The following is a 15,096-nucleotide window of genomic DNA, read 5'->3' as shown; positions in this document are numbered from 1 at the left end:
CAGGATGGTTTTGAATCTGAATTCTGAAATGCACAAAGTAAAAAAATCCAGACAGGGAAAATAATGCGGTATTTTAGCCTACAGAAATCTTCTATTCCTTTTGAATCCACAGGTGACGTGCTAGAAGGAGAAGTTTGGGTTCTGTAATGTGGAATCAGTGTGCTACACATTAAGGACATGTTGCTCACAATTTATTGTTCTTAATCCCAAAAGGAAACCTTCAGGGATACGTCATGCTTTTTGCAGTTATTTGTGATTAGTAATTAATATCCTCCAGCTCTGAAAGTATCTAGAGTTGCCAATGTACTCTACGAATTTACTCTGTTTCTGCAAATCTAATATGCACTCTGGCATGGCCTCTACAACCCTGTTTGTGTGTGGAGTGCTCCTATAAATAACCCTGATATTCAATGTCCATATAGAGCTATGGGACCTATTCTTCATGTAAAGTGACAAGCTGATAAATGCACTGGCCTCAGATAAGCTCCACTGATTGACAACAGCAGTTGATGTGGGATAACATTACATGGGCAAATCTATGACAATAAACTCTAAAATACCACAGTGTTTGGAGAATATGATTGGAACCAATTATTTAAAAATAATTTGACATACTTATATCTCTCTTATAGATCACTTACTTTGAGATGTCTGAGTGTCTATAAACTTCTTTATCAAGGTGTCAGTAGTTTGTGTATAAAGGCTAAGAGCATATCTCAGGGACTGTAGGTCCGGGCTCTTTTCCAGGAAATTCTTTTTCAGCCCACTTCCTCCAGCATGGAAGTATTGCTAAAATGAAAAACAAGTATCTGAAAGGCCTCAGTTACAGACATACAATTTTAAGTAAAATTCTTACACAAACTTTTAAAAATAACACCTGGCATGTGTAGCTAGATTTATGATTATAGCAGTTGAGATAACTGTCATCATCTCCACTACAGAGCTTCTTTTCAAAGGTAAAAATTTAAGCCTTGTGGGAGAAAAAATATACAAAATTTTAATTTTGGTCTTCATGATCTCAAGTATTTATATGTCAAAACTGGATATATATATATATATATTTGCAAGGTTCTTTTAGGTTGTGGAGAGTGGAATCATTTTTAATTCTCTATCTAAAAAAAAATCTCTAAAATCAAGGCATGGTTTACAGCACAAGTAAAGAATATATTCTTTCTGAGGGAAGGGGGAATTTTGTTAAAATTTTAAAAGAAAGGATCCTAGAATATGCATTGCATTGTAATTGTGCCTGAAATTATGATTATGCTTTGGGAAATTATGGTAGTTTCCATGGAAGTTTCCATGGTGATTATCTTTTTTGATTCCAGTTTTGACCTGTGGATATTTTACTGTGGGTATCCAGAAAACGTGTGTATCATCCATGAGTGACCACATTAGGGTTTCCTGGACTGTGAAAGGAAGAGGATGGAAGAGAAAAGGAGCTCATCAGTTGGTACTGCCCTTGAAGATGGGGAGTACATTTCATTCTTCAAAAGAGGATTTCCTTTGGGGCAGAACAGCTGTACCCACAGTTCTCTTTATGCATTCCTATGAATGATGCAGCAGTAAACCCCTACACCCTTAGTGCTTCCTGCAAACTTAAGATGGGGGACACATTTCACCTTCCAAGTATCAAGATTTTTGCAGGAGATGAAACATAAATGTACTTTTCATAACAAAGTCATTATTTACATTTCTGTGTTGATGGCTACTGATTGTTACAGGGAAAAGATATCTGTAGGACCAAAACAAAGGATGTGAAGTCATCAGACTTCGAAAGTTTTATATTTTTTTAATCCTATGTGTGCAGTTAGTGTCAATTTAACAGGTTCTGACTAAATCACCTTTATCTTCTCATCATTGCATACTTACATGAAATTTGTATCTTTCCAAGCAAATTATTTCATACTATGTGTTCCAAAGAAATTTCTATTGTCTTAATTGCTTAAAAGTATATTCACGGTTTCACCAAGGACCTTAATCAATTTATAAGCAAGTGCTAAAATCTGCTAATATTTCCTGCTATTGTGACAATTACTGTGATCTTTTTTTTTTTAATTGTGTCTCCAAAGAAAATGTTATCTGCAGCAGCAGCTACAAAGGACTAAAAGCTCCATGAAAGCTAACAGACATTTAAAGAAACAAGGACACCTGACCCTAATCTTCCTGAGTTTTTACATTTTTTTGCTTTTGCCCATAAATGGTAAAGTTTGCATGCAAAACCACTAACATGAACATACCGTTATTGTATGGAATCAAATGTAGAAAAATAACGAGTAAACAGGGTTTTACAGATTCAGTTGGACACCTAATACCCTGTTCTTTAGACTTGTAAACTTTGAAAATAGTTCACCTGCTACTCATGCTCCAGTCTGAACGGTTTCAAGGTTCATAGGTGACAAAAGAGGCTTGAAAGTCATACTGACAAATGAAAGGTGCAGACGCAAGTGCATAATATCAAGTATATGGAAATCAATGCTGTAGCCACTGCAGTCTCAGCCAAAACTTGACAAATGCCACACAAGTCATATTGGGTGGTAGTTTCACTTTGTAGAGTGCCTGTTCGTTTACGGTGCTTGCAAAGACAAAAATGGAAACTAGAACAATATTGTCAATGAACATTATCTCTGGGCTGAAATAATGAGTTAGCTGAGATAACTGAGGCCAGAAAGCCACTCTTCCTAACAGTAAATTGCAAATTAAGCTAAAAAAAAAAAAAAAAAAAAATTGCTAAGGTTCTTTTTACAACATACAAAGACTGATGATATGCTATATATATATTTAAGATGAAAGATTATTGCTTTATTTTATGCTCTTCAAAGCATTAATAACAGCATCATCTATTAAATTATAATTGTAAGTTGCTCAGTGAAATAATTTTTGGTACTAAAAATTAGACTAATGAAAGGAAAAATAAAAAAGACTGTGCAAGCACATAGATACTCCTGCCCGCAAATCCCTTCCTTACAATAATCAGTTACCTATTTTTTGAACAGATACCATATGCCATTTTTACCATTCTTCTATTCTTATTTGGGCAGCCATTTTTTTTTTTGCTTTTAAACAAACCATATTTACCTAACATTACCAAAAAATTGTGTATTTTGATCATTAAACTTATGAACCGCATTCCTAAATCAACATAGCAGTCTTTTTTCTTGAGTTAACTCATAAGGTTTGTCTTTGTTCACTTTCTAATAGCGTAAGACCAATTTCTGCATGATCAAGAGTATTTTCTTAGTATTTTGGAAAAAAAAAGATTTTGCCATATCTTGTACCAAGTACAGTAAGCAGGTTCTAATGTCATGTCGTTTCTTTACAATTTGAAAATAGGTTTTTCAGAGAGCATTATTTTACTCAGTTTATGAATGTAGCACACAGAGATAAGATTATTGAATTAATAGAGGATTTTCCCTATTTCTAACCTCTTCCCTCCAATTCTAGACTTTTGTTTAGTAAAATGATTAATATCTATCTATGACTCTTAAGAGTTTAAGCACCGGAAATTCAGGCAAGGTTAGAATTTACGTTTTTTCCCAACTTGTATTTATTTAGAACAAATGCTTTGAAAGGAAAATAATTAGATTCCCATACTGAACTAAAGACTGCACAGGGCTTAATTTGGGAGCGCACAGTACTTCAGCATTTTGTTCCATTTCTGTTTGCACAGCATCATAACCCCCAAATATTATTTTTATTTCTGAAAGAAATGCCAATTCCACTGCAAATACAAAAGGTGGCAACTGGGAACCCTCTCTGATACTTCTTTCTTGTCTTTTGAGACACTATTTTATTGCACAAGACTTGATCATGTCTTCTTATTTATATCTTCAATTTTATACTTAAGTAACTGCCTCCTTACCTTCCTGACGTGCTGTCTCTGCAGCAGCAGACATGAAAATATGCTGTTATTCTACAAATTGATTGCTTTCAAGTTATTTACCCCAAGTGAAAAGCCAGGCCAATGTGAAAAAGACTGATATCAAAGTACATTAAATAATATTCCTTAATGGTTGCTTTTGACTTCAGAAACCTGTGAGGACTGTATGACTATGTCAAAGCCTAGAGTTACTTTATCAATTACCGATAAATGAATTTGTATTTCTAGTAATGACATTAGCACCAGGTAAGGTTGGATGGATTGTCTCTAATATGGCTGCTTTAAAGATCTAATGTAAAATATTTACTGCAATGCTAAGATTTTTCTAAAGTAGTTTTAGGCATTAGCAATATCTGCATCAAGAAGATGTTGGTAATGCATAAAAATTAATTTATTCAAAAGTGTTTTTAACAGGTGTGTGATGAATATGATTTTTTGTTTTCACTGAAAAGGGACCAAAGTGTAGAATAATTAAATGGCATCTTTAAATTAAATAAAATTATTTAGGAGTGACAGTAAATTAGGTGGTGAATTCCAAATTGTAAAAAGTTGATAAATTCAACTGGACATTGAATTTAAAATAGTGCACAGTAATGTATGGTATTAAAAGCCTTGTTTCCTGATATGCTATAAAAAACGTGTCATACATGTTCACAGGAGAGTGCAGCTAGGAATAACCACACTTTTCAGGCCCAGTGTCTCCTTTGTGGGAGAAAAAGAGGCTATGCTGCAACACAATATTTAGCCCAGCTGTTTCAGCTGCACTAACTCTAAAGTGTAACGGAGCAGAAGAATCAGATAGATAAGCTTTGGCCACCAATTCCTTTAACGGAACATGTTCTTTCTGCAACTGGTAGAATAATTTTTCTAACTTTTCTGCAAGCAGACTGTTAGATATTTGCTTTCAAGTCAATATAAGGAGCTTCGGATCAAATGGTTCTTGACATATTAAAGGGATCTTTATGATTCTAAGGGACCATTCTATACTAGAATCTGTTATGTCAATCATATTCTCTGTCATTCCAGCACAGAACAGAAAAAACATGTAAAGCTGTACCTTTATAGTAGCTAGTGCTACTTCCATTATTGCACACTGCCTCAGGGTCAGGCTTCTGGCTTCTTCTCGAATCACATGGTCCTGCAAAGAAAGTTAAAGACTGCAGCTGATTTTGAAAGAGAGACAGCATTGTGGCCTGTCTATTCTTCGAAAAAAACAAATGAACAAACAAAACCGCCAAATGGCCCCCAAGCCCCTATGATTAACAGGGATTAATTCAACTTCAGACTTGTTTTACAACAAATTACAACTTAGCACAATCATGTTGTTTCTTGAAAACATAGATTATAGGGAAAAAGCACTAATGTTTAATACTGAGCATCTGTGTAGCTTTATTTCTTTTCCTAGTACATATTTATATTAGCAATATAATTACTAGTGCAGTTACTTGGCAGTTCACATAGCTCTCAATGTCTGGATTTCAGAGGGGGGGGGGGAAGGTCAGTTCAACTTACATAGCACAATACAGAACAATTTTTCGTTACTCTTTATGTTCCAAAAGGTTTTCCTAGAACATATTATTTCTCTGTTCTGGGGGGTGGGGAAAAGGGTAAATTTTAAGTTTAAGTAATTAGATGATACTGAAATAGTTCATTTTATTAATGAACCTGACAGTTTAACTAACGTTTGTTAATGCCCCATGTTTAAAAAAAAGGTTTCCTATTAGAACATAAGTTAAACAGAGTCATAAAGTGACTATACTCCTGTGAAAGCTTTGTCCAAAATAAACATCCTGTGATTTACTTAGGCAACATTTAAACTCTTCTAGCAAACTGCACAATTATTCATAGAAGCACGAATTACCACGTTTCTGCCCAAATCTGAAATCCTGATTGGCAAACAACTGACATCAGTATCAAATGTCTGAGCTCTCCATTCAAGCGTATTATGGACTTCAGTGATGTAGTGCTGATGAGTTTATTGTAGAGGTACATGTTTCAATACATACCGTAAATAATAGAGAGAACAAAATTACTAGTATTCCCATCTTAGAGTTTTTCTTCAGAACTGGTTCCAGAAGGGAACAAAAGATTTCATCTTTTTTTTTTTTTGTGATATTTAATGCTTATAAGGCCTAGTTGTGCAATATAGGAATGACATCTTCTTGACCCATCTAGTGATCACTTTACCATATAAGCATACAGTCTTTTATTCTTAATTTGGTTTTGATGAGACTGTAAAATCATTACTCACCTATGAATAATTACTGCCATATTCAATCTTATTATAGTAAATAAGCACAAGAATGAGGCATGAGGCTTGGCCTCACAGTCACTAATATTTCAACTATTTTCTTCATTAAAGCAAGCCATTCACAGCTTCATTTGGCTCCATTACCTTGAGTTTTGACAGTTGTCCAAGATCTTTGGCTGCACTGAATATCATCTGGGGCCCCTGTAATCACATTGAAAATTCAGGAAACAGACTCACTACAGCATATTTGCTTTTTATGTCAACATGATCTTATTTTCTGCTAGGACATTAGCCAAAGTTACTGTTTTGCAAAGCTAAATGAAACTTTCAATTACATGAGACCTATTTTCATTCAGTTGATAAGGCCAAGTAGTTGAATGCCTGCAGCATGATTCCCTCCAGTATCCGATACTTGATACAAATATTGCATGTTCTGTTGACAGTGGTTTCATGTGCTTCTGTCTGCTATCTCATTTTGTATTTAATATTTTTAAGCTAAGGCTGGGGTTGTTCTTATACAGCATGTCAACAAGATATTTGTCCATAAGCATAGCTCTCAGGTGCTATGCTAATATAAATAACCATAATCGGAAAGTGAGCAGCCCTGAGGAACCTGCAAAAGCTTAACTGTCTACAGTGAAATCCTCAGTTGAGTAACACATAGCATAACAGTGTACTTGTTAAGCCAAAGCCATTTTTTTAAGAAAAGATACCAAAGTGCTATGAAGTTAAACCAATATTTTACAATAGCCAAATCCTGGCATGATACCAAAGGCCAATGCCTACATGTTTGTCTTAGACAAAAGAATCCTACTATAATTCCATGCTCACAATGTAATTTTGTCACAATTACTCCAAGAAATACAATTACTAGTGCAGTTACTTGGCAGTTCACAAGTTCTGAATGTCTGGATTTCGGGGGGGGGGGGGGGGGGGGAAGTCAGTCCAATTTACATAGCACAATACAGAACAATTTTTCACTAGTCCTTCTGTTCCAAAAGGTTTCAGTTTCCAGAAATAATTTTGCTTCTGTACGGTTCAATTGCAAAAGATTGCAACTGCAACTGCAGCTTAAATTTTCATTATTTATTAATAGTGAGAATGGTAAGATAAATATGAAAATTAGAAAATAAACTCTGCTTCTGAATGTCTCTGCCTGTCACCCTCACAGAGAAAGTAATATTCAAGGCTACAAAAGGGAAACATCTCTCTTACAGTACCCTACTTTTCATTGATTTTGTTTAATTGTGTGTTCAAAAGTAAACAGAAGTAGCAAAATAAATGCACCTAGGTATACACCTTTCACCATGCCTGCCAACTGGGACACTTTATATAGAGGCTACCACTAGTAAAACCCAACAGTTGGTGAAGTGTAGCATACACATGTGATACTGCAAGCACTCTGAAAGCCTAATCCAGTAATCTTTGTACCTATTTTTCATGTTCCTTAATCTTTACAGACTATATATTTAAGATATTGTATCTTTTACTATACAAATGCTGAGCAAAATTTGGAAAAAAATATGCTGCAGATGATTTCTAGTCAGGGGCTCATGTTTCTTAAGTGTGTGTGGAGAAGCAAGGGTTGTTTGTTCTATGAAGAATGGGGGCAAAACGCTTGTGGAAATCCCAGTTGTCACCATTTAAAATGATCTTAGTCTTGAATGATAGGCACAGTCTCTGCCTTTAATCAGTAACTGGCTGATAAACAGAAGCCTTCTTACCTTTGGCCACTAACTAATCTAACGTCCATCCAGAAGACACTTCATTCTGGGTGAGGGGGAAGGTGGGCTCCTTGTCTCTGCTTCTTTACCACCCTTTCTGTGCTCTGCCTGAAATGTGGAAGTTTTGCATTCCAGATGTACACCCATAGCTTAATGAAGTATCAACTTGCTAAACTAACGATCAGAATAAGCTTTTTTGAAATGGGCTATGACATCAATGTCACAGCTTATTGCTTGGTGTGATTTCTGAGCATCAGTAAGGACAACAGAGATGCTTGCAGATTCAGGCAGATGAACTGAAATCTGTGTTCAGTTGGCAGTCAAAGGTTATTTTCACTATGGTTGAAAGACTAAAATCTTGGGTTTTTTTAAATAAAGGTCTACATTCAAACTCTTGGGGGCAAATGTTTCAACAAATGTTTTACTATCCTAACTAATTGAAACATATTGTGCTATTGTCCAAGAGGGCTTACTAAGTCTTTGACAGGTAATTCTGTATTGAAACATATTGTGCTATTGTCCAAGAGGGCTTACTAAGTCTTTGACAGGTAATTCTGTATTCTTGGCAACCAATTAAAAAAAGCAACAGAAAAACGCCTTAACTCTGAACCATGCTGTTCTATGATTCAGAGTGTAACAAGTGATCTTGCATAAAGCTAACAAATGCTCCTAATGCAGTTACCCAATTTAAATGCTACTTATGTATTTGCAGATAAAATTTGCACCAAAACGTTTGAAAAGCAAATTAAAAATCTCAGAAATATAAATTTGACACAGTCACTCATTGAAAGAGAGGCTGTTTCTAATTATGCATAGTAAACAAGAGCATTACAGTAAATATGAACAAATTCAGTGAATGGAGTCCTGGCTATGATCTTGTGATCAGCTCTAGTCTAGAATTTTTAATTGCTCAGGTTATTTCATTACTACCTTAACACCATTTATAAATGTTCTGTTAGATTTCCTCTTGTCTCTCCAGCAATATTCTTTCATGTATCTTTAATATATTATAATATGATTTAATGATATTCCTTTAATGTATGGACACTGACCAATAGATTTTTAGCAGCTTAACTGATATCATAGGATGTATACAGTAAAGTTGCCCAAAGGCACACTATGGCAATGTCATGATTAGCTTGTAATAAAGATGGTGAATTTATTCTAGACAAGATTGAAAATGAGAAGAATTAACACTTATGTTATCCCAGTCCCTCAAAAAAGCAAAAAGCAATTAAAAAAAGGCACTCCAAGCCAGGCTTTTTTTCTTCCATCCTTAGACAGAATCACATTTTACCGGTGCCCTTAGCTCTGTCACCATTCAGGATTCATGTCAGGCCATCACCCACACTGGTCTTGTGTGTAGCAGCACTACTTTCTGTATTAACTTATAGTTTCTTTCCCTCTTCTTGTCAGGCTGTAAATGCAGTCCTGCCTGTCAAGTCTGCTATTAAAATAGCCAAAAATTTTAGAGCTAAAATTGACTTAAGCTTCCTGATGTTAAGTGCTGCCTCAAGATGAGGAATGGCACAGCAGGCAGGACTGGAGAATGGGATGGAACATTCCTGGCTTTCTGGGAGCTGCAAAAATGGAAGGGATTGAATTCCTGGTGCAACTGGGAAGGGCAAGGAACACTCTTGGTGCTACCATGCATGATGAAGTCAAGAGAAATCAAACTTAAAAGCCCTTATATGAAAACACACTACAAAGTCAGTGATTCGGCTTTTTTTTATACTGCATTCATAAAAACTGCTCCGAGTTGGGGCAGGCAGTATATGAAAGAGCAAGGTCTTCCTCACCAGCTACAGAAAAGCAACCTAGCTACACTACTTTGAAACACTAGAGAGCAACATACTGCATACAGTCAATATATGGTTCCTTCTGGTCAAGGTACAGAAAAGGATAGTATCAGACCCCTTGGCAAACACCTGATTAAGCACATTATTACAATCCTCTATAACGGGTGTGAACTACTGCTAGGACACTTACGGTTTGGTCCGTCAGTGGTGGAAGCACAATTTGTTTTTCTATTTTGTTCAAGACTAACTTCCATAGCTCTTTTAAAACCCGTTTCAGAACTGTCTTCTCACAGATTTTCGCAGAGACACTTAAACTGGAATAAAACAAAACACAAACCAGTCTCCAAAACTAGCATTAAAACTTCAGAGGTGCTGTATCAGTATATGCTCAGATTAATGGCCATTATGGTTTAGCTTTTCTCTACCAGTAAGGATTTCTCAATGGCCGAGTTATTTTGCAATATTATCAGTAGATATTTTTGGTAAAAAAAAAGAATTGCAGATTACAAAATCGTGTAAATCGCCACTATCCAACTTATTGCTTAATATATTATTGATATATATTTATCAAAAATGCAAAATGATGATGACTTATAAAGTTTGATGGATGATAAAATTTAGCACTCTCAAAGCGCCTAAATTAAAGTTTTGGTATGTAATTTGTTTATGTCTTTAAAATAAAAACCAAACATCTCCCTTGTTGTCTTATATTTCTACTGTGATGTAGAACTAGGTGTTGATAGCTAATGCAAATTCAGGGATACCATTTGGAAGCATTTATTTCTATATACTGGCATATCTGTGCAATCATACTATCTATTACTAACGGTAAAATTAAATTTTTGGAGGATCTATATACTTAGATAGATTTTTTTCTTTATTTAAGAGTATATTCATAAGCCACCTTGTATGTATCATCATGAATAAGTAGCGTCATGAATAAAGTGCTGCAGTTTTCAGGCACAGGAAAAAATATTTCAAAATAATATCACACAAATTACAGAATTATGTCTAATCTATTAATGTAAAAAAAGATTATTGTAAAGTCATCATACATATCACATCATAAATATGCCAATTAATATTTCTAGCATCTTTTACTACTTTTAGTAAGCACATAAATAAAAGTGTAATTAAGAAATAACTAAAACCCAAACCATATTAATATGACGTTTATAATCCTATTATAAATATATATTTGTAAGAAAGGTGATACTTCCTAGCAGTGGTTTTTTTTTTTTAATTTCACATCTTTATTTTCTGTGCACGGGTTTAACATCTGCTAAAATTCATTTAACATTCCTGTGGTGAGGAATATTTTCTATTTGGACAGTAATTTAAAACCAATTTTTACTTCCATTATGTCATTATTCAATTAAATCTCAAAGAAGCTATGAAGACGGCTTTGAGAAATGGCAATTTGGAATCGAACTTGACCGGCAAAAGTCAGCTTACCCAGTTTTTTAAATGATGAGCTTAGGATAGCACTTGTAAGTGTATAAACACTTTTGGCTTTTCTTCAAGACTTGTGTTAGGAGTAAACGTCTTAAAGATAATTAAAATTTAAAACCATACTGCTTGAAAGCAACACATACCCCTCTTGTAACTTAACACATAGGACTAGGTAGATTGCTACAAATAAAAGGCTGACATATAGACAAAGCAGCTAAAAATTTTTTCCAGGCTAGGAATCCAGGCACTGCACTTGACAGTGTTGCAAAAATAGTCAAATCTTATCAAGTACATTAAATAAGTATTTGCCCATTGCCAGCTGTCATTGAAATTCATGTAATCGGCAAAGCCCTCAAAAAATGAAACCTAGCAAAATTAAACCCCCAAAGAAAAACCAAAATCCCCTTCAATTCCCTCCCCCATCCTTTATACCAATGACTTTTAGACTTTGGCTATGCATATGTACATTTGGGAGTGGTGATTCTAGTCATGTTTCTAGGATAGCAAGCCCATCAGTCCCATTTTTAGAAACAATAAGAATGTGAAGTAATGCCCTGTATAAAGAAAAGGCAGCTATAAATCAATTCTTTATATCAGCCTTTGACTTGGGTCTTACTAGTCCCAACATCAGAAGCCCAGAGAAGTATTCTGCACCTCCAGTCACTAACTTCAAAATAGAGTCTTACTGATCACAGATGCACAGCAGTTTGTCAAAAGCATAAAAACAAACCTTCATGGAGATCCATGACCCTGAAGAAGTTTCATTTGGGACTGCAGGCCACCACCAGTAACACCAGATAATCATACAGTGTAGTGTGGAGTAACGTGATCTGTACAACTTGACAATGCAGAAGACAAAGAAAGGCTCCTTGGCACTCCCCAGACTATGTTCTGTTTAATGGGGAAAGAATCTGTGGGGGTTGGTCAGGGCTGAAAATGTTTGTCCAGGGATGAGAAAGAGGGCAGAGCTGGGAGGAAACAGACCCCAGAGGATGCTGGAAAAACTGAACCTATTCTGCTGCCTCTTAAACTTTCCAGACAGGGGCTTTGCAAGACAGGCATAGCAGGCATCCTGCAAACAAGGGCTCTGCATCAAGCATAATGGCTTCTGGAAGCCACAGGCTTCCCTGAGCCTGCTCTCTGCCTGGCTCAGCCTCTTCCTCGTACCTTCTCAGCACAGCTCCAGCCTTAACCCCAGTCCTGCCCAGCCACTTCCTCCTGGTTATGCCTCTCCCTTAAGATTCTCCCTCAGCACACCTTTTCCACCTTCACTTTGAAAATGTCTGGCTCCGAGAAATAGGCATAAGGAACCAAAAGGTTCAAGGGTACGTAACTCATGTATGTGTGACTGGAGACCTGAAGCATGGGATCAGCGTCGTGCTGCTTGTTCTCACAGTCACTTCCAGTAAAAGGCCACTGGTGTTTCACAAGTACCAGTAATGACATGACCAAGGACAGTGAGGTGCTGATAGATGTGCCTGTGCTGCACATGGCCTTTCAGAACAGCTGATCCTGTCTCTGCTGGATGATGAGAAGACAAGATACCCTTACTTTCAGGGCCCAGAGTGAGTTTGCAGGACTATTTCAAAATTTAGCTTTTTACTGACTGAAAAAAATCAAGCTGCTCTGTAAATCTTCAAATGGTGACCAGGTTTTTGGGGACACAGAAGTGCATATTAATAAGCAGGGGGACACTGGGTGCCAGCCTAGAACAAATGCCAGACAATTTCAGTATAGGGAATTTACTTTTGTTCTTGTTCAGTACAATCTTCTTTATACCACAGCTTGTGGAGGAGAGACATACGCTAGCTCCTTTGTAATGACTCCAAACACGACAAGGCAAATATGTAGCTTACATAGAAATTGCTTAGTATAAGTTAACACTTTAAGCATAGTATTCTGCACACATGTGAATACTACAAATATTAAAAACACTACAGAGTGTTTCTAGGTATTAATGATGCTTCAGGGTAAAACCAAGTATGCCTGACTGTAGCATCCAGTTCCTAATCTGCCACACTTACGTTTTGTCCAGGAAATCCATGAGAGGCCGAAGCACAATCTCGGCATCAATGGCCGCACTGTTCTTATTGGCTGCTGCATTCCCATTTCCTCTCATTTGGTTCAGTTCATTGCTCATTTGTCTTACACAATCTTCAATAATAAATTGGAAACTACAGGATTAAAAAAAAAAAAAACAAACCAAAAAAAGAGAATGAAAGAATTCTAGGATAGAAAACAACACATCATTTTGCATCAGGTTCTTCAACAAGATTTAAATCTTTTCTGCAAAGATGGAAAGTTCACAAACGCAAGATACTGCAGGTGTTACAGACTGAAAATAACTCTTCCTAAGGATTATAGCTTACGTAACTAATTCATGTACTGTTTTGATTCCCCCCCCCCTTGTTTCCGTTCTGTCATTATGCTTTTCATGCCCAACTAATTATTTTCTGAAAGCAATAGATGTTTCAGAATCTGTAGTTTAGGGTATGATTGACTCCCAGCTAGCAACAACTTCTCAAGATTTTATTTTTGGTGTGAAAGGACAACAGGAACAGGCGACTATAAATTATTTTTCTCTTGATGGTTAATATGAACTTTCTTCTTGAGTCCAAATAGAAAACTTCTACTGATTTTGTCCTGTGGCTCAATTTGACTTTTTCCCAGGTTTCACACAGAGTCAGTGCCATCAAAAGCTTTGCTTATTTCTTTGCAACTAGACAGAGCTAAAACATTTGGACTGTTTAAAATATTCTTTCGCAAAAAAAAAAACAAAAACAAAAAAACCCCACTAAGAAATAGTTAGACTCTTCCTCCTGGAAGGAATCTTTTTCCACTTCAAGGTGAGCGTGAACAAATTCTTGCTCCTCAAGTTGTATCTGTTCAGCTTTTCTGAAAACTGTTCTGTTTCCTAACTGATCTGGTTGAGCAACGTGTCTGACAGACTTGTAGTGTCATTGATGTGATACAGTCTTCGGTCAATATACTTAAACAATGCAGAACAGCAGTTAATCAGAGACAACAGTTCAGAGGCAGAATAAGGCTCCGCACACATGGTAATTTGGCTTATGAATTGATTTATGAGGAATTGAATTGGTTTAGGATTAGTTTATGAACAGAAATGCAAAACCGAGGCCATAAATATACCAGGCCTACTAATGTGAAAAGAAAAATGGCAAAGATTAACTTGAGGAAAGTGAAGGAGAATTTATTATGAGGGAAAAAACCCATTGTAATTAGGCAGTAAGCTGTTCCAGCTACGTGGCTAATCATAAAAGAAGAACACAAATTTCCATGTGAAAACACTGGAAAAATTGGAAACTTTTCCAAGTACACTTGGATGTGTACTTACCTACACACTTCAAAGCCCTAGGTAAAATCACCATGAAGCTGCTATTGAAGCTGCTCATGTAAATCCTTGGGACCAGTCCCTCCAATAAAAGCCAAAATACTGCATTGGCTTTTCTTGACATTAGCCATCTTTCTAACGTTGTTAACTTCACAAACCCCAGCAATAAACTGTTCTAGCTATCTGGAGCATACCCTAGATTGAACTATTCCTGGGCTTTCTTTGGCAGAAACCTAGTCGGCATATTCAGAAAGAAATAATATTCACTGTCAATAATAAGAGAACCAGGGCCTGGGAGCAAAAATAAAGCAAGACAATATGACAAATTAAGCACACTGAGAAAAAGTGAACACTATCCACCCAGATTGTTCATCGATGAATTAAATAAGCAACTGCAGACTTTGCTTAATGAATACCACTACAGCACTAATCCCTCTTTCTTAGATTCCTTTCTAATTTGAAGCAAAAATAACTTGCAGCTTCTTATAGCACAGGCACTGCTGGCACAGCGCCATACTCATTCAAGACTGCAGTGTGCACTCCGATTAATGTAAGATTTTGAGAGTAAGGCTCAGTAGACATTTTTTGCAGAGCCACAGGCAAGCAAATGACCCAAGAAAGCCATTCACAGTGACCATTTG

At 36.2% G+C, this 15,096-nt stretch overlaps 1 protein-coding gene across 1 annotated transcript in view; it reads right to left on the bottom strand.

The window, feature by feature from the left end:
• The window catches only part of LOC104081124 (protein unc-13 homolog C-like), a gene marked incomplete at its 5' end in the record, with an annotated part of 78,129 nt that overhangs the window by 17,110 nt on the left and 45,923 nt on the right, over nt 1–15,096 (bottom strand). The window contains 5 exons of the mRNA XM_009583741.1: nt 642–789; nt 4,935–5,015; nt 6,273–6,329; nt 9,842–9,965; nt 13,128–13,277. Coding sequence (XP_009582036.1) covers nt 642–789; nt 4,935–5,015; nt 6,273–6,329; nt 9,842–9,965; nt 13,128–13,277 — 560 coding nt within the window. The remainder of the gene's footprint in view (nt 1–641; nt 790–4,934; nt 5,016–6,272; nt 6,330–9,841; nt 9,966–13,127; nt 13,278–15,096) is intronic.

This window comes from Fulmarus glacialis, unplaced genomic scaffold (assembly GCF_000690835.1).
Source record: "Fulmarus glacialis isolate BGI_N327 unplaced genomic scaffold, ASM69083v1 scaffold16318, whole genome shotgun sequence".
NCBI classification, from domain to species: Eukaryota; Metazoa; Chordata; class Aves; order Procellariiformes; family Procellariidae; genus Fulmarus; species Fulmarus glacialis.
Note: the sequence above shows the minus strand (reverse complement) of the source record. Positions and strands in the feature narration are given on the sequence as shown.